The sequence below is a fragment of the Grammomys surdaster genome, unplaced genomic scaffold (genome assembly GCF_004785775.1).
Source record: "Grammomys surdaster isolate TR1022 unplaced genomic scaffold, NIH_TR_1.0 191, whole genome shotgun sequence".
Taxonomy (NCBI): Eukaryota; Metazoa; Chordata; class Mammalia; order Rodentia; family Muridae; genus Grammomys; species Grammomys surdaster.
The window spans coordinates 13,014,881-13,034,401 of NW_021604636.1; the positions used below are offsets into that span (position 1 = coordinate 13,014,881).

The 19,521-nt window shown below is 34.0% G+C and overlaps 1 protein-coding gene across 8 annotated transcripts in view; it reads left to right on the forward strand.

Annotated features, from left to right (window-relative positions):
- Prpf40a (pre-mRNA processing factor 40 homolog A) overlaps positions 1-19,521 on the forward strand; it is a 54,151-nt gene that overhangs the window by 26,162 nt on the left and 8,468 nt on the right. For 2 of the 8 annotated variants that reach the window (XM_028769181.1, XM_028769185.1), the window contains exons 6-21: positions 2,698-2,808; positions 3,952-4,072; positions 4,309-4,362; positions 5,895-5,919; positions 6,830-7,192; positions 9,562-9,670; positions 10,116-10,180; positions 10,545-10,709; positions 11,119-11,227; positions 11,861-12,011; positions 12,929-13,062; positions 17,917-18,031; positions 18,200-18,303; positions 18,396-18,512; positions 18,752-18,889; positions 19,273-19,368. In XM_028769181.1, the coding sequence (XP_028625014.1) occupies positions 2,698-2,808; positions 3,952-4,072; positions 4,309-4,362; positions 5,895-5,919; positions 6,830-7,192; positions 9,562-9,670; positions 10,116-10,180; positions 10,545-10,709; positions 11,119-11,227; positions 11,861-12,011; positions 12,929-13,062; positions 17,917-18,031; positions 18,200-18,303; positions 18,396-18,512; positions 18,752-18,889; positions 19,273-19,368 (1,977 nt within the window). The remainder of the gene's footprint in view (positions 1-2,697; positions 2,809-3,951; positions 4,073-4,308; positions 4,363-5,894; positions 5,920-6,829; positions 7,193-9,561; positions 9,671-10,115; positions 10,181-10,544; positions 10,710-11,118; positions 11,228-11,860; positions 12,012-12,928; positions 13,063-17,916; positions 18,032-18,199; positions 18,304-18,395; positions 18,513-18,751; positions 18,890-19,272; positions 19,369-19,521) is intronic. The other 6 variants (XM_028769186.1, XM_028769182.1, XM_028769183.1 and 3 more) reach the window with 3 other exon arrangements.

The following is a 19,521-nucleotide window of genomic DNA, read 5'->3' on the forward strand; positions in this document are numbered from 1 at the left end:
TGGAACTAGCTCTTTTGATGAGGCTGGCCTCAAACTCTGCCTCTGCCTCCCAAATGCTGGAATTAAAGGCATGTGCCACTACTAACCTGGCAATTCATGTTCTTTATGAAACAACCAAAAAATAAAAAATTACAGCCCCCTCCCCCAATAAAAAACCTCTTCCCTGAAGGGTGGTTGTTATACCCAGGATATACCATTTAAGAAAACAGATTTTTTTTCCCCCTTTCCTAGCAGATAGCAGTTGCAAAATAGATTCCTGTTTGGAGGTTGTTCAAGTCTTTTTCTCATGCTGAGAATTTGTCTGGTTTGAACCTATGCAGATCTTGTGCATTTTGTCAGTCTCATTTATTAAAAAGTATGTTGCCAAAAAAAAAAAAAACATTAAGAACAAAACCACAAAGAATCAGAGATAGTTCTTCCTGCCCATTAATATTGGAATCTTCCAGTTCTGAGGGGAGGATAGGACTTCTGGGATAAAGTATCCTTTATTTCAGTTGGTATGTGGGCCAAGGGCTAGGTTTGTCAAGGGTAATGTTATCTGTGGCAAAACTTCATTTACTCTTAAAACTTGCCGTTTCGGGGCATTGTTAGCTGGTGGGCTGCCAGGATCCTACTTAGCTACAGAGATGCATTCTTGGTGATGACCCCCATTTGCCTCTGAGTGGAAGAAACATTGAGAGTACTGCTCCTTCACTTGAAAGCATGAATAGAGACAACTAGGTGTTTTGCCTGTATATCTGAGCACTGTCAGATCTTACCCAGCAGTAAACTAAACTACTCTTTGAGAGAAAGGAAGCTTCTTTAACACTGACCAATCCTCTGGGCTTAGCAGCAAAACATAAACTTGTGTCTTTGAAGGCCAAGAAATGGGTAGTTTGTGGGCTTTTGCTCTCCGTGGTAACATATAGGTGATGAGACACACTCCTCATTTAACATTGTCCATTTTATTACCAGTGTTATTGATACTATAGTGGATGATACTGTAACTGAGCAGCTGACATAACAATGCCTTATCTAGTGTGTAATTTTTAATAGATATTATACAAATATGAGCTAATACATAAAAATTACAGCCCCCTCCATGTATATCTTAGTTAAGTGTTATATACATTTAGAGTCATCATCCAGTCCTCCAATAGTTTTTCACTAAAGTGTCTTTTCACATGTGTTCGTTTCTGCCCAGAGTAACCCATGCTGTGTACCACCCTGAACTTCACATATCTGTTTTTTACATACAACTAGTCGTATTTAAATTCATCTTTATCTTTGTATATATTTACATTTGCATTTACCACCAAAATCCCATTACATCTGTGTTGCAAATAATTGCACAAACATATATGACTGGCATGTTGTAACTGCTTCTTATGTGTAAGTGGAGCTTATGAAGGTATGTAATACACAAGTATGAGTATTTCTTTACATCTGTACTTAACGTCTCTTGTTTGTTTAGCTGTATGTTCTATAAAATGCTGTGTTAGATACATGTCTTTGCATTTTGTTTTTATAGCTTTGCTTCTATGGTATTTGTTTCAACTTAACTTTAAACCCATTTTTCCTTAGTGACTGCATACCAATATGTAATGTGGTTTGTGATACAATACATTCAATTGAGTTACTAACCAAATTATTTTTATTTCTGTTCTCAAGTACAGTATTGCCATAAAAACATGGTACATGCAACCTCAGTTATTCATAAGAATTATATTCCTTTGGAAAGTTAAATTTGGCAAAAAGGTATAAATAACAATATTCTAGTTTTCTGGAAAAAAGTGGCCTTATTGTTAGGAAATTTAAGGAATATTACAATTACTTTGTTTTCTTTTTTTATGCAACCACAGTGATAAAAAAATCAGTCCTAATAAATTTGTCAATAAGTGTAAAATAAAATCTTAGTGTTGAATAAGCAAGTGATACCATTTGCTTTTTTATTTCTATTTATTGTTATGTATAGTAATCTTTTTAAAAGTAGGATGTAGATTATCTTTGTAGCCTTCATCAACCATTTTTTACCATATGAAAAGCTGAGTACAAGAAAAGACCAACTTGAAAGTGAAACAACTTTAAAGTATCATGGCTGAGGCTTCTTTTTCAAGTTTCAGTAGACTATTAAGTTATTCTGTTATTAGATCCTTGATTAGGAATATATTTATATTTAGTTTCACATGAAAATCTCACTTTTTGGGCTTGAAATATTTGGGTTCAGTTTTTCCCCTCTCCCATGTTATCTTGCTTGTAGTTTTTTGCAATAAAACATTTTTAATTTTCCAGATTTGCTAACTGTGTTCTTATAGGGGACCTATTTAGAACCTTGTCCAAGTACTTGTGGGATTTTTGGAGGTGGGGTTTCTTTCGAATTAGACCCCTGTATTATACCTATATTTTGTTTGTATATTTTATCCACTGGAGAAGATTGATATTGCTGGAGGATTACTTTGTGCAAAGGGTAAAATGTTGCTGTTCTTCTGAGAGCAGTCATGACATTCCTAATATCTTAATTGATCTCTTCTACCTTTGAATTATTTTTAAATGTTCTCTTTTCCAATTCCTTTTCTGCTTCTGTTGACAAATTATTCTGTGTTATTTGAACACTTAAAATAGTCATTTTATACTCAAATTTGGTGTTTAGTATGCTTGCTACCACACAGATATTCAGTGCTGAATAATTTACATGTCAATAATGTTTTTTTCCTTTAGAAATCAATGTGGACAGAACATAAATCACCTGATGGAAGGACTTATTATTACAATACTGAAACAAAACAGTCTACCTGGGAAAAGCCAGATGATCTTAAAACACCTGCTGAGGTAAACGTTTGAAGACTGGGAATCAGAACTGTTAAATAGCTTGGGTATATTCCTTAGAATTTTATATTAAGCTGCAAAGAGCAGTTCTTCTGTGTCTCTAATTAGTTAAGACACTGGGTGGAGAGGGTATAGTTAGAATAATAAGCAAGAATAATACAATTTGTTTTCCTATATGGACATACTTTGTTTATTATCATCCTCTGTTCAAAGGTATCTTCAAGAATAAATTGAAGAGGAAAGCAGTTTTCTTTAATATAGTACGACCTGTATGATTTTAAAAGACGTGTTAACAGTACCAGTTAACCATGGAGTTATTGATTATTCAGTTATTGATTATGGAGTTATTCATTATTTGATATAATGAAATTAAATAACCTATAAAATACTGTCAAATAGAATATTTTTTCTTTGTCAAGGTGCCTCTGAAAGGGTATTATTTTGTGTTACATACTTTAACATTCAAAATAGAAAAATATGATAAAATTAAGATTGAAGCAGTAAATTAAGCAATATTATATGTTTTAATAGTCATGCTCAGAAAGAGGTGGTCTTTTTCACTGAAGAATGTTTTACCTAGCCAGTGGTATTTCATTTTTATTTCCCTTAACAACTTAACACAGTAAATAAATGTGTTTTCCACACACTGTATTTCCCCTGTAGTCTAATATGTTTAAGTGTTTGAGAAGGAAGGTTGATAGATAACATTTATTTCTCATTCATATACATACACACTCAGGGTTATAACAGCTCAATTGACTATGAAACTAAAAACATTAGGATGGATGAGTCAGATTCTACTTTTCCCCAAACTTTCTATTTGTCTTATTTGTATTAATATATGAACACTCTATTCAGTCATTATGGCTGGTGGTTTTTACCTATGGTGAATGTAAGAGAAGTACACACAGTTGAAATTCAGGTAGATACCTGACTTTGAGGAAGCATTTTTGCACTTTCTAAGCATATGATCTTTGACAAATTATTTTCTCTTCAATAGTTAAATGATATATTCAATAGTCGACAACTTCCATCTTGCTATGAATGTATGTAGAGTTACATAAGTGTCTAGTGAAAAAAAGTGCGGATGGTCACCAATGCTGAGTAGTGTGTTCCTATTTGCTGAAAGTTTTTCCCCTTTTTTAGCAACTACTGTCTAAATGCCCATGGAAAGAGTACAAATCTGATTCTGGAAAGCCTTATTACTATAATTCTCAAACAAAAGAGTCCCGCTGGGCCAAACCTAAGGAACTTGAAGATCTTGAAGGTAAGATGGGAAAACAATTCTACTGGGAAGTTGTGTATGTACCAGTCACCTGGAAACAGTCCTCCCTGAATAGGATTATTCAAACTAAGGCCTTATTCTTTTTTTAAAAAAAGTTAAATTGTGTGCACATTGTAAATGATGTAACATTTTTGTTGGCTCTTATTTTCTTGTTGCTCTAGATCTCAGTTCTATAGATTTTAAATAGATTTTATTTGGTTTGATTCCATTGAAACTAGGATACCAGAATACCATTGTTGCTGGAGGTCTTATTACAAAATCAAACCTGCATGGTGAGCTGCTTTGATAATTCATTTTCTGTTATATTTAACATTTAGAGTATGTCACTAATCTTCACTAACCATGAATGGATAAATCTGCAGTGAAAGATATTAATTCAAACAATTACTTCTGAATAAGAGTTATATTATAAATGAGCTTAAAGTTTTTAAAATTGTGATTTGGAATTTTAAATAAACATGAATGTTGAACAAGGTCACATACAAACTTCCAGTATCCCTCAGAATGTTGGTGCATACACAGGACACGTGACTAAGCTTAGTCATGATAATAGGTAGTAGTTGATCTTGAGTCAGTTATTTTATTTATATATTCTCAGATTTCGCTTAATACTGATTTTTTTTTATTGTCATGAAAAATAGTATCCTAGCCGGGCAGTGGTGGCGCATGCCTTTAATCCCAGCACTTGGGAGTCAGAGGCAGGTGGATTTCTGAGTTTGAGGCCAGCCTGGTCTACAGAGTGAGTTCCAGGACAGCCAGGGCTACACAGAGAAACCCTGTCTCAACCCCCCCCCCCCAATATCCATGTTTTTTCTGAAAGTTAAGTTAAATAAATGAATATATAAATTATATATTTCATATATTTTATGGAAAGCTTAGTTACTCAGTACCATTAAAAGTTTAGGAACGAACACTCTGTGATGTGATTAAGAATTGAGTTATTTTGCTCGCCTTAAAATATAATCCTTATTAAATTGATCTAGATCAGCTAGGTAAAAGATTATAGGGAAGTTACTTTAGATCATATTAATTATGATTATCTCTTATGTGGATTTTTTTATCTTAAAATAGATTTTCAGAAATATTTTACTTTAAGAAGTGATAAGTTTTAAAATACATTCCTAGACTTCCGCTGATATCATTGCTTACTTGGAGCACCTCATTCTCTAGTGATACAGAATTAAAGATAGGTGTCATATCAACAAATTTAAAATTTACCGGAGCCTAGAATGCAAAGAAATATTAAGTGTTCAAGTCTTCAAAGTTCTATCTAAATTGTCTGAGCATGAGCTTATAATAATTTTACCAATAGAATCCCAAATTGCTCATCTACAGAGTATCAAGCTCATTTCTGATATGACTACAAATGGTTGGTTTGTATAGCTGCTTATCTGCTTGTCAGTGCTAGTATGAAAAGTGGGCCAGAAATCTCATGAGTTTAATATCAATTTAAATTTAGTGTCTTAAAATTTCTTATTATTTTGGTCATTTAAAAAAAATAGTCTTATCCCTAGAGACAATACTATTGCATTCCTAAATTATGAATATTTTCAAAGTGTGATTTACGTGGCCAGTAGCTTTTTCCATCAGCATTGGAAAAGATTGCTCAATAATCACAATCGCTGTTGTTAAGTTTCATTGTAGAGTTGCAGTTTTGAACCTAGAACCTTTTTAAAGCAAGTTTTAAATTGTTAGATGATAAATTAAATTGGATGAAATTATGGTACTTTCATCTCCTTTTAGAGTTTGTTTTCAGTGGTTATATTTAAAAACTAGTTGACAACTTTTCTGTTTTCTTTAATAGCCATGATCAAAGCTGAAGAAAGCAGGTAAGCAATTTTAAACTCAGTATGGTTTACAGATTTGGCCATTTCTATAGCATTCATGTTTTATTTGTCTACTTTTAAAAGGCTATGAATGCTATTTAATAGGATTAGGATAATAGTTTGATGTCTTTGGAAGGTTTTATGGGGTGGGGGTAGGGCATTAAAAAGGTTTGCTTTGCTAGACAAGTACTTTAATATGGAATGCATTGTTTGTGAATTAAGAAGTTTCTCATTTTGGGAATGAGTGAACTAACTACATATCTCCTTTATAAAACTAAATTCCTTTTTTTGTCGTCATGAGGAATAGACTTACAGGTTTGCATATGTTGGCAAAGAACTACGGAGCAATATACCCCCAGCCTACAAAGTTTCCCTTTAATTGTTGAAATGTAGATTTTATAGGTCTTATGAGTTTATATATATATATCAAATATGTTATTCAAAGTAACAGATTAAGGTTTTATTGAAGTAATTGTACATTAGGAAATATAAGCATTTATATCAATGCCTATTTCATGTTAGTGTCCAGGTTTGCTGAAAGCAAAATAATGATAGAAGTTGGAAGTCGTAATAGTGCACAGTGGGAAGGATATAGTACTGCCTGAGCCTCATGAATCTGAGCCCAGCCTAGGCAGTATGGCTAGATATTCTCTAAAACAAACATACAATTAGTATAGTCTTATTCTGTGGTCTTTTGGAGTGGCTTTCTAGTTTACTGTCAATGATTTGTTTAACCCTTTGTTCCATTAGTGTTATGACTTTATAATTGACTTTATTTAGCATTACTGTTATAGTATTTAAATGACCAGTTCTCTCTCTCTCTCTCTCTCTCTCTCTCTCTCTCTCTCTCTCTCTCTCCCTCTCCTCCCTTTCTATTCCTCTTATTCCCTCACCTCTCTCTTTTAATGTATAGCAAGCAAGAAGAATGTACTACAACATCAACAGCCCCAGTTCCTACAACAGAAATTCCTACCACCATGAGCACCATGGCTGCTGCAGAAGCAGCAGCTGCTGTTGTTGCAGCTGCTGCAGCTGCTGCAGCAGCAGCTAATGCCAATACTTCCACCACACCTACTAATGCTGTGGGAAGTGTTCCAGTTGCTCCTGAACCTGAAGTTGCTTCCATTGTTGCTACTGCTGTAGATAATGAAAATACAGTAACTGTATCAACTGAGGAGCAAGCACAGCTTGCTAATACCACAGCTATTCAAGATCTAAGTGGTGATATATCCAGTAACACTGGAGAGGAACCATCCAAACAAGAAACTGTAACCGAGTAAGTTTAGTAACTCAGACTTCTGCAAATCAATACCTGACTCAAAATATAAGAACTTGTTAATTTAGGCAATGACTATTAAATGCTTAAGTAAAAACATAATGTTTTTTTCTAATGTTGATCCATTTCAAAAAGGTGAATTTCAGTGGTGTCGTGCCACCCGTCATCTGTTCAAAGTTTAATCTTACTTTGATTAGCACTGAGTATAGGGTGAGGCACAAATTTAAAAGAATACATTCTATATCTATCAATGTACTATATGAAATCAAAATCAAGGCAAAAAGGAAAAAATCAGCAGTTTATAAACTTGGAGTATTTTAAATAAAGGCTTGGTGTCATGCCCTGGTTTATTTTTGGTAAGGGGTTGTTTGGTTTTCCTTGTTTTATGTGCTCAGTACAGCACTACCAAGAAGTACTGTAGATTGCTGTTAAATGTAGAAATAAATTTTGGAAGATAAAAAGCTCTGCCAAATAGAGTAGAATTAAACATTTTATTTTAGGGGGTTATTGGTGGTGTTTTATTTTCAGCTTATTGTAAATAAATTGAAAAATATGAACAGCTCTTCCCAAAAATGCCTCAGATGAGAGAAGACACTTTATATAGGAATCACAAATAAGGAAGTCACTTACAATTACAAAACTTACGATTGAATTTTTCTACCATATGATGCAAGGTATAAATGGAAGACTAACCAAACACTATTATCCAGTTACCGTTAGTCACACCACCTCCATCTCTCCACTCCTTACTATAAATGTTTCTTTTCTTCTCTCATACTAATTTTACAAATAACTGTATAGTGTCTTAATATTGAGATATTTAAAAAAGAAATGAGATGGTATGTTTGGAGACAATTAAGAATAAAAGTCATATTCTCTTTTGCTCTTCTGACCTTGGCTATACGTATATTTAAGTATATATATTTAAGCATTTTGTGTGTGTGCATATCCACACATGTATATGTATATATATATGTGTGTGTGTGTGTGTATGTATGTATGTATATATATCATACATTTTCCTTTTTTTTTTTATTTATGTATTTAAGTTGCTGTCTTCAGACATACCAGAAGAGGGCATCAGATCACATTGCAGATGGTTGTCAGCTACCATGTGGTTCCTGGGAATTGAGCTCAGAACCTCTGGAAGAGCAAGCCAGTCCTCTTAACTGCTGAGCTCTGTCTCCAGCCCCTATATCATATATTTTCTGCATACATAAATGTCCTTCATCATGTCAAGTGATGACATCTTATCATATAAGCTTTTGAGTTATCATTCTCCTACATGTTATGCTTGAACTTTTTGAATACTAAAATACTGAGATGCTCAAAATATTTTATGCAACTTGTTATTATAATTACATGTAATTTGTGCATATCCTCATATATATATATATTTCTATTATTTTTAGTATATAATACAGTGTCGTTTACACGGTATGATTACTTCAAGAATAACGAGAAATTCCTGTATTCATCACAATTACATATTTTTTTTAATCTTGCTGCTACATTCATTTATATGAATGTGGAAGGCCAAGAGTAATTTATTTTTCATAATTTTAACAAGTATTCTTTCTTGGCAGCATTTCAATATTAGTTCATGAGTCCTAATTTCTTAATAATTGTAATTACCTTGTATGTAAGGACAGGTCAAGAATGTACATTTGCATATATTACATTCTTATGTTGGTAGCTGTTGCAGTGTCAAGTCCATCATTTTTATGCTAGACTATAAAGTTTTTCAATTTAGTGTGGAATCCCAAACAAGGAATTGATAATTCTGCGTTAACTGAATTCTTTTTGAAATCACTATTCAGCCGTATTTTTTACAGTATTCCAAATAATACTTGTTTGGAGTTCTGGGATACAGAGTTACTTGGTGCTTGTGCCAGAGTATAGTATCAGCCAAAAACAGCATAAGAAAGAGTAAACTAGCCTTGTTGTAGTCTATTAATTCTACGTTTTCAAAATTAACTGAGCTGGATTTTGCGAGTTGATGACTTTATTGCTCTCTACATTCTTTGTAGTTTTTATATACACATAAAAAATTGCCAACGATTAAATATGACACATGAATAAATATGGCCATTTATTAAGGTGTAAACTAGTGATGGATATCAGCTTACTATAGTTCCCGTGTTATCTTTCTTCTTTACATATGGTCTGGTAACTGATGTTACAGAAATTCTGTAACTTTATGTCCTTGGCCTCAGACAGTTGTATTTTTAGGATTCATGTAAGAAACTTTCTTCTGAAATTTGTCAAGATTTAGGTCAACTTCAAACAGCTAAATGATAAGGAGATTTTCTCAGCAGAAAATAGTTACTAAAATTATGAATAGCATGTTTAAATTTCTGTCTCTCTAGTTTTACTCCTAAAAAAGAAGAGGAAGAGAGCCAACCAGCAAAAAAAACATATACTTGGAATACAAAGGAGGAGGCAAAGCAAGCATTTAAAGAATTATTGAAAGAAAAGGTATTATAGATTTTTTAAGTAACATGTAATAATTTCCTAATAAATGTTCACTTTGGTGCCTTTATTTAAAATACTAATCTCTTGAACTGTTGTAACTGAAAGCAAACTAAATTTGTTGTGTTTTAATTGAAGAACGCTTTTGTGAAACTTAACAAGGTATTAATTTCACAAGAATATTTTTGCCTTGATGTATTAAGATTTTTTTCAAAAAACTTAAATCATTATCATTTTGTTGATGGACTAATACAGAAAAATATTCTTTCAATTTCAGTGTGAATTTTTTTCTTCACAAAATTGCTTCATTAAAAGTGGCTTTAGAGGTTAAAAAAATCTGCAAAAGGAGGTGCTTGATATTTGCAGTGAACATTATACTTGCCTTCCCGTGATACTACTACTGTCTGTGTTCTTGTATGAAATACTAATTTTTCCTTTAAATAATTTTCAGCGAGTACCCTCCAATGCTTCATGGGAGCAAGCTATGAAAATGATCATAAATGATCCTCGGTACAGGTAATACAATGATTTATAAATTTACTTTTTACATTAATCTTAGGGTATTTTAAATTGTATAAAACAGTATAACTACGTAAAGAGTTGTTATTCATAGCTTTGTAGTTGGCATAAATAGAAGTATTTTATTTATGCTACAGCCAAAAACCCAAAAGACTTGTCCTACAATCTGAGCACCGTGCTACACATGAAATTAGAATCATTTTAAAACTAGAAATTGCTTTTTAGAATTGTTTAATATCTTCAATAAATTACACAAATCTTCTTAAATATGTGCATGAAACTTTTTTCCAAAGCATTAACATTTGCTTCTCCAGCCTTTATGCTTATTCTTGTATGATTTTTTTTTATTATTATTATTTAGTGCTTTAGCAAAGCTGAGTGAGAAAAAGCAGGCCTTTAATGCCTATAAAGTACAGACAGAAAAAGAGGAAAAAGAAGAAGCAAGATCAAAATACAAAGAAGCTAAGGAATCTTTTCAGCGTTTTCTTGAAAATCATGAAAAAATGACTTCCACAACCAGATACAAGTAAGGTTTCTAATGATGCGGAAAGTGATTCCCCTGTTGTTTGTGTCCTACATATTGCCAACTTGTCCAAAATAGATGGTAGTGAACACAGCTGTGTAAGTGAGGGTGTGGCAGTTCTATAAGGGACCTCAAAAAAGCCAGTAATTTTGCATATAGGTCCACTTAAGGTATTAATTAGGGAATAAACATACCATGTTACGTGTTGTCTATTTTAAAGTCTGCAGAAGGTGCCTTAATGTAAGAGAAAATTGAGGATTTTCTGTTGATATTTAATTGACTGCCATGGAATTTTCCTGAGTAATGATTTTCAACTTACAGTGGAAAGAGTATTCATTGACTACCTTTCAAAAAATGATCTAAAATTGTACTGATGCATTAAGGAAGTAACATTTGATTTCATAATCACTAGAAAAGCTGAGCAAATGTTTGGGGAGATGGAAGTTTGGAATGCAATATCAGAGCGGGATCGTCTTGAAATCTATGAGGATGTTTTGTTCTTCCTTTCCAAGAAAGAAAAGGTACATTTAAAATTATCAGTATTTAAATATTCTGAAGAGTTTTACTTTGAGTAAAATTATAACACAATTTCTTTACTTAATTTGTGTAGTATATGCTATACATCATATTTATTCATTGGAAGCTATGTTCAAGATAAAATGAGTTAATACAATCTTCTTTCCCTCTTTTCAAAGATAGTAATTATTGTTTAAATCATAGTTAGTAGTGATTTATCCAAATATTTATCACTGTTTTCCATCCATTCTTAAAATTGTTTTGCATCCATTCTTAAAAGAAACATGAATGATAGTTCAGGTATTACTAAAACTTTAAGCATAGTTGATTGACATTGAAGACTTTGTTATTTACATGCTATATTTTGTAGCCTTCATAAAACGTATCTGTACTGCATACTGGTAAGGCCCTGAGTTTATAGAACAAGGACACAAAAACAAATAGTTTTTAGATTCTGACTTCAAAGACAAATGGAAAAACTAACTGTAAGGACTCTGTCACAAACAACACTAACAAAATCAAAGGTGTTGATACTAAAGGCATACCATTTGAAACTTCTCAGAATATAAAGGCATCTTAAGTAATTGCAATGGATATACTTTGTTTGAATGTGAAAAGTATTCAAACATTTGTTGTAGGAACAAGCAAAGCAGTTACGGAAGAGAAACTGGGAAGCCTTAAAAAACATACTTGACAATATGGCTAATGTTACATACTCTACCACTTGGTCTGAAGCCCAGCAGTATCTGATGGATAATCCAACATTCGCAGAGGATGAAGAGTTACAGAGTAAGAACAGTGACAAATAGTGCCCTCCAGTCACAAAGAGTTATTGTCAATTTTTGTACGAAATCAGAATTATTCTGAGTTTTTATTCGGTCACTAACTCAATTTTACCCAATGATTTGTCCATCTCAGGGTTAGGGAAAGCTTTATTTTCAAATGGGTTTCTTCTAATTGAATTTTAAATTTAGATTTAGGGAAAAAAATACTTTAGGAGAGATCTAAGCTACCTTTTACAGATAATTCTTGAAATATGTAATAAGTCAATCATTTGTAGATCATTGGTGTTTTCTAACACAGCAAGGCAGCTGCACTTAAAAACTCACAGTGACTAAGACAGCATGCACAATACTTACTTTCAGCATGCAAATGGGAGTTGACCATGAGGTCTCACCCTTCGGTATAGAGATATCAGCAGCTGATAGCTGCTGGGGAGTGAGAGGCTGTTCTCTTCTAAGAGAGTGGCTCCTGATAACTCTACCATATCCATGGAAGGCCATATAGCCAAGAATATTTGGGCATGACAAATTGGTCTTGATGGATTTAAAGTAAGCAAGAAAAAGTGGTGACAGCAAAGTTAGGTAGATGATTGGGGGGAGGTCTGTGAAGAGTTATGGGGGAGGTGATGACTAGGACCAAATGCATAGAGAACTCATGAACTAGAATGTTCTAAACATAAAGTAGTATTCTTTTAAGCATGACATTGCTTCTGTTAGCTAGTCTATTTGTACCATGTGCATGTCCTCCATTTATTCTCTGTAGTATTTAAAGTCATTACTTGTGTCATTATAAAATTATGTTTGAATTCAAATACAAGTAGTTTTTTTTTAATACTGAATTGGAAATTTGTAAAGTTTAATGCAGATAAACTGCTTTCTTTGTCAATATTTCAAATTTGTTTTTTTATTGGAAAAATACTATAGACATGGATAAGGAAGACGCATTAATATGCTTTGAGGAACACATCCGGGCTTTAGAAAAGGAAGAAGAAGAAGAAAAACAGAAGACTTTGTTGAGAGAAAGGAGGAGGCAGCGTAAAAATAGGGAATCTTTTCAGGTAATAAAAAGATGCCTTTCTGGCTTAGTTCTATAATATAGTCATTGAATGACAAGAAGGATCAAAACAGTTCTGAGTTACTTGTTTCCAGTTCATTACTACACTTTGTTGATGACTAGTATGTTGAACTCTTTAATTTTTATAATTTAGTTTTTGTTCATGGACATTTGAGGCAAAGGAATATAGTGGGGTGCTGCAAGCATTATTTAACTTGACCATACGGTTTTAGCTGAGCATCATAGTATATGGGCTAGATGGAAAGGAGGAGAGTGATGAGTGCTTTGTAGCAGTTAGTATTTAGTTCCCAAAGGGTGTGCTGTACAGTTTAGGCATGGAACATAATTAATCCTTTACATCAGAGAGAACATAAACTATGTTCTGTAGTCAGTAGCTCCTTTTTTCTTTTTTTCTGGGGAGGGGGTTCGAAACGGGGTTTCTCTGTATCTCTCTGGCTGTCCTGTAGACCAGGCTAGCCCGGAACTCAGAAATCCGCCTGCCTCTGCCTCCCAAATGCTGGGATTAAAGGCATGCGCAACCACTGCCCAGCCAGTAGCTCCTTTTTTACTAATTGTGGTATTCTTCCCATTTGAAAGAAATGAATTTTTGCTGTTTAAATTTTTATGGGTTTTCTTTGTAATCGAGTCCCAGGTGACCCAGGTTGTCCTCAGACTTGCTGTGTAGCCCAGACCACTTTTGTTCTCTTAATCATTTTGTTTTCACCTTTCAAAGGCAGGGATTACAGACAGGTGCCACAATGCCTGGCTAAGATATTTTAACTGTATAACCTGTTTTGAAGCTGTTTCTTAGAATATCATGTTTGTTGTATATATTCAGATAAATAAGGAAACCAACTTGGTGAGATACTACTAAGTATGGATCTTGAACTTAAAGTATACAGTCTTGGTTACAAGCAGTCTTTAGTCTTGTATTAAACTCTGTACTAGGGTGCCAGCAAGGTTGCAATGGCTTATATGAGCTTGTTACTTGGCATTAATAGTCTGTTTGATCTATTGCTATCCTTTAGGGAAGTAGTTCTTAAAATTTCATTTGTGTTAGACTCATGTAAAAGAAGACTTTTTAAAAAACAGTTATCCCTCCCATGTCAGTGGTTCCTAACTATTGCTATCACAGCTGTTAAATAGTAATAGCTAGCTATAAAATAAGCTATCCCTAGTTTTAAGATAATCAACTATGTGACAAGAAAGAAAGGCTTTTTAGGAGAGCTATTAGACTTTTACAACTTGTAAGCTTCAAGGCCTTTTTAAGATTTAAAGTTTGCAATAGTTTAAATTTTAAATAGACATAAAAATAAAAATCTGGGTCATAGAGAGTAATACAGTATGATACAGAGTACCAAATGCTATGACTTCAGGCCAAGAGATTCTAGTTAAAGGCCGTATGGGCCTTTAGCTAAGTGTAAAATGTGGTTTTAAATCAGATTGAAAGTGGTTATTAAAACACTACATTGGTACTCCTTAAGATATATATATAGCTCAGTAATTTTTCAGTCCTATTTCACCTTTCAAAGATTTGTTTAGAACTGTAATAAAATGAATTAAGAGAAACTGTCATTTCTAAAATTAATCATGAGTGGAAAGAACCTGTTCAATAATGTGGTTTAGTAATTACAATGTTTTTGTTTTGATTTGATTTGATCTGTCAGTAAACACTTACATAATAAGTTTGCATCTCTGCTAGAAACCCGGTGAACTTTTTTTTTAAATCTTAAATTCTGTTTTTGAATTCTTGTCAACTGTAATAGAAAGATTTGAGACAAATCTTTAAGTGGAACAAAGGAAAAATGTGTCACAGAGGGGAAAGTGTTATAAGACAAAAGTAGTGGTCCTCTGAGAATGAACCCTAGATGCACAGAATCACCATTACCTGGGAAGTTATAAAATGTAAATTACTAAACCCTTAAACTTACTAAATAAGATTCTGGGGTGGAGCCTAATGTTGATTTTTATCATCCATCAGAATATTGACAAAACCTACAAAAATAGCAAATACTCAATTTTTATAGTGTGCAGTCTTAAAAGATATTGTGAAGTGTGTGACTGAAAATATTTCCTAATCACTAGCATAATAAAGTTAAAAGATTGACAAATCGTTGGAAGTTTCTATTAGACTTTAGATATTTTAGTAAGGAAAACCTCAGGATTTTTTTTTTTTTTTAGACTTTTCGAGATGAATGTGTGGTGGTAGCACCTACATTTAATCCTTGCACTCTGTAGATAGAAACAGGTAGATCTCTGAGTGTTCACAGCTAGCCTGGTCTGTTTTCAAGATGCAGGACAGACAAGGGTACATAATGAGATCCTAACTCAAAAAGAAAAAAGGAAAAGAGTGGTTTTTGGTTAAGAGAAAAAGAGTCAAGGGAGAAAATGAAGGAACAATTTAACGATCAGGGATATCTCTCAAAATCTATGAAGTTCATAATTCAAGCACACATATGAATAGCAACATGAAGAACAGTGTTGGAGGGAAAAAAAAGGGAATGAATAAGGAAAGATAATGCTGAGTTGAATCTGAGGTAGAGATCTTCAGCCAAGGAAAATTTTATTGGTGATTACTATTCAAAGGAAAAGTAACACCAGTAATTAGTGGAATACCAGCTTTAAAGAAATTAGCAAACCTCGTGTGACAATTTTTCAGTTGGAGATCCCCTACTGAAATAGGATCAGACTCAAAATTCAATGACTCAAATGAGATATAAATAAAAATATGTGATAGAAAGGAGTAAACTTAAAATCTTATACCAAATCCATCTGTTTTAAGCATTTTAAGAAGCCAGGCGGTGGTGGCACACACCTTTAATCCCAGCACTTGGGAGGCAGAGGCAGGCGGATTTCTGAGTTTGAGGCCAGCCTGGTCTACAGAGTGAGTTCCAGGACAGCCAGGCTACACAGAGAAACCCTGTCTCGAAAAACCAAAAAAAAAAAGAAAAGACTGAAATACTTTAAAAACACTTTCACTACTTTTGTTGAAAAAGGGGAGTGGTAGTAGGATGTACGTACATTTTACTCTACAACATTGCTGTCCAGTAACAATATGTATCCTGTATATGCAATTAAAAAAAATTAGTTTTCAAATTTAGCAATCTAGTTAAATCAATATTTAAAGTCATTATCTAAACAAGTAGTAATAGGTATTTTTAAAAATTGAGGGGGCTTTGTTTTATTTATTTATTTACTTATGTTGTAAGGACCCAGAAAGAGGACCCCAACTCAAGTCCCAATTAGCGCGCACCCAAGGAGACACAAGAGACTTACTTGATGCAATGGCAAAAGGCAGTTTACTAACAAGGGCCCTTGGATCGAAACTCATCCCACGCAGGGGAGAGAATTTCGATGAAGACCCCAGGAAGTTTAGAACTTTTATAGGGGGAGGCACAAGGGGGAAGGGAAAAGTAGGAAATTCAGGCGCGGTTACATATGATTGGATATTTCAAACATCAGCACTTTGCGTAAGCAATCATTTTGACAGGTTGGATGGCCCACTATTTTTGACCATGAAGCCTCAGACCTTCTAGGATAAACACCAGGTGGCCCATTACTCACTTGGGCATGTTTAGACTGGTCAAGATATGTCTTTGGTTGTTTCTACATTTCTGGTCACCTCGTCCCTAGAGGGGCTTGATATTTTTATTATGGCTACTCTCAGTAAGCTCAGCAAGCTGTCCTGCGGTCTTTGCCAAGTTGTTTGTGGTCTCTGCTAGGCTGTTTTAATTTTTACCCTTACAATGTATTTACTTATTTATTTATTTACTTTGGTTTTTGGTAGACTCAGAAGTACGCCTGCCTCTACCTCCCAAGTGCTGGGATTAAAGGCGTGCACCACCACTGCCCAGCTGTTTTATGTTTAACACATTGAGATGAGGTTTTTGTATGTGTGTGTGTTGTGGCCTTAGCTGTCCTGGAATTTACTCTGTAAACCAGACTGGCCTTGAACTTCCCTCTGCCTTTCAAATGCTGGGATTAAAAGTATGCACTTCACCATTTGGCAGAAGATCATACCAGCTGCAATGTATTTGTTCAGAAACTGCCTTTTATTGTTGGTTTCAAATTCTTTATTGTAATTTTTTATATCATGTGTATGTGTTTTGCATGCATATTTATATACATACTATAGAAGGGTATCATAACCCCTAGAACTAGAGTTTTAGAGTGGTAAGCTGTCATTCAGGAACTGAACCTGCAGAAGCAGCATGAGTCTTAACTGCTGTCATCTGTCGCTCCCCGACCCCAGTATCTCCTATTGAACAGTGGAGACCTAGTAATTACAGGAACTAAGGACTAGAAGACCAATAGACACTGATAGTACTGAAGCCCAAGTGTGCAGTCCTGACTGTCAGCCACAGAAAAGGAAGTGGGTGGTGTAGAATAAACAATTTTAAAAAAAAACCCACAGTTTTATACAGGACATGCACTTATTCACTCTTCAGCCTCATCATTTGAAAATAGATAATCCCAGTCATTTTAGTATCTTTGATTTATGGTTATATACATACATTTATGGATTTTTGTTGTTGTTTTTAACTGGAAGTGGTTTTCTGTCTTAAGGGATAGACAACTGAAGACTAGAAAGATAGTATAGTGTTTGAAAGATCTCTTTCTTTAGATGGCTTGTTTATATATAATATAAAAATAAGTATTATTTTTGGTCTAGAAGTATTTTTGCTTTCATCAAATAGCAAATAGCATCAAATAGCATGTACTGCCACACCCTGCTAGAACTTTTAAAGGAAGAAAATAGCAAATATTCTTCACACCTAAACATACTTAAGCGTTTTAGATTTTGCTAGTACTTTTGGCCATGTTTTTGTTGCATTTCACATGTGTTTGTCTCCTGCAGATCTTTCTAGATGAGTTGCACGAGCATGGGCAGCTGCACTCTATGTCCTCTTGGATGGAGCTGTATCCAACCATCAGTTCTGACATTCGATTCACGAATATGCTGGGTCAGCCGGGTGAGACTCTTCTCTTTCCAAACATACCGTAGGAGTGGGAATGGATGTGGGTGGGGGGTGAGAGCACAGCTGTTTGGGGAGGAGAGGTGTGTGCTTTATTTTATGTTTGTTTTACAAACAAAAAGTAATTGCAGCTCTTAGTTAGAGCTAGCTTTTTGACTTCTTTAGTTTTTTCATTAGGATCAACTGCACTTGATCTTTTCAAGTTTTATGTTGAAGATCTTAAAGCACGATATCATGATGAAAAAAAGATAATAAAAGACATTCTGAAGGTAAATGAAGTACTTTTTCTTAACAATTTGAAAACATTGATGCATTCCTTGCAGTTACATGTTATTTATAACAAAAGATTTCTGGCTTTTAGGATAAAGGATTTGTAGTTGAAGTGAACACTACTTTTGAAGATTTTGTGGCAATAATCAGTTCAACCAAAAGATCAACTACTTTGGATGCTGGAAATATCAAGTTGGCTTTCAATAGTGTAAGTTAAATTATTGCAGATAACTACCTAATTATTCATCTAAAATTACTTCAGGTTGTAGGCTAGTGGGATAAGGTACTGTGTAAATGGGATTTATAAGGTAAAGAAAGTAAAACCACAGATTTTTCATTGTTAGAGAGCAAATTAAACTTTTATAAATGATGTGATAATACTTTTAAGAACAGTGACTTGTTTAGAACAGGACTTAGCATAACTTACTAGATTTGATTTTTTGATAGTTACTAGAAAAGGCAGAAGCCCGTGAACGTGAAAGAGAAAAAGAGGAAGCTCGGAAAATGAAACGCAAAGAGTCTGCCTTTAAGAGTATGTTGAAACAGGCTGCCCCTCCAATAGAGCTGGACGCTGTCTGGGAAGATGTATGTATGCTTGTGCTTCACAGTTGAAAATAATACTGATTGTCTCTAGGGGACACAGAGAAGCTAAAATTATTCATAAAACATTCTGTCTATGTCAAAAGTTAGTTGTGGCATTAATTTAGGAGTAGTTTGTCTAAAATAGTTTGAATACACCACCACCAGGGGATAGGGTTTCTCTTTGTAGCAATGGTTATCTGAAGGCCAGGCTACAGAGATCTATTTGCCTCTGCCTCCGGGCATGTACTGCCACACCCTGCTAGAACTTTTAAAGGAAGAAAATTCACTTTTAAGTGAATCACAGGTTTCCCCATAGGTCATATTGCTTTTTAAGACATAAGATATTCTTGATCTTCATATATTTATTCCATATCATTCCTTTCCAGATCCGGGAACGATTTGTAAAGGAACCAGCATTTGAGGATATAACTCTAGAATCTGAAAGAAAAAGAATATTTAAAGATTTCATGCATGTGCTTGAGGTAATTCTTAGTTTGTTGTGACATATAAAGGTGAAACTTTGAAATTAAAATAGTCACTGTTCTGATCCAGGAATGCTTCTTTCTGTAGAATTGTTTCAAATGACAAACAGGTTTGCATGGGCTAGTGAAGCTAATGTTAGAAATTTGCTTTTT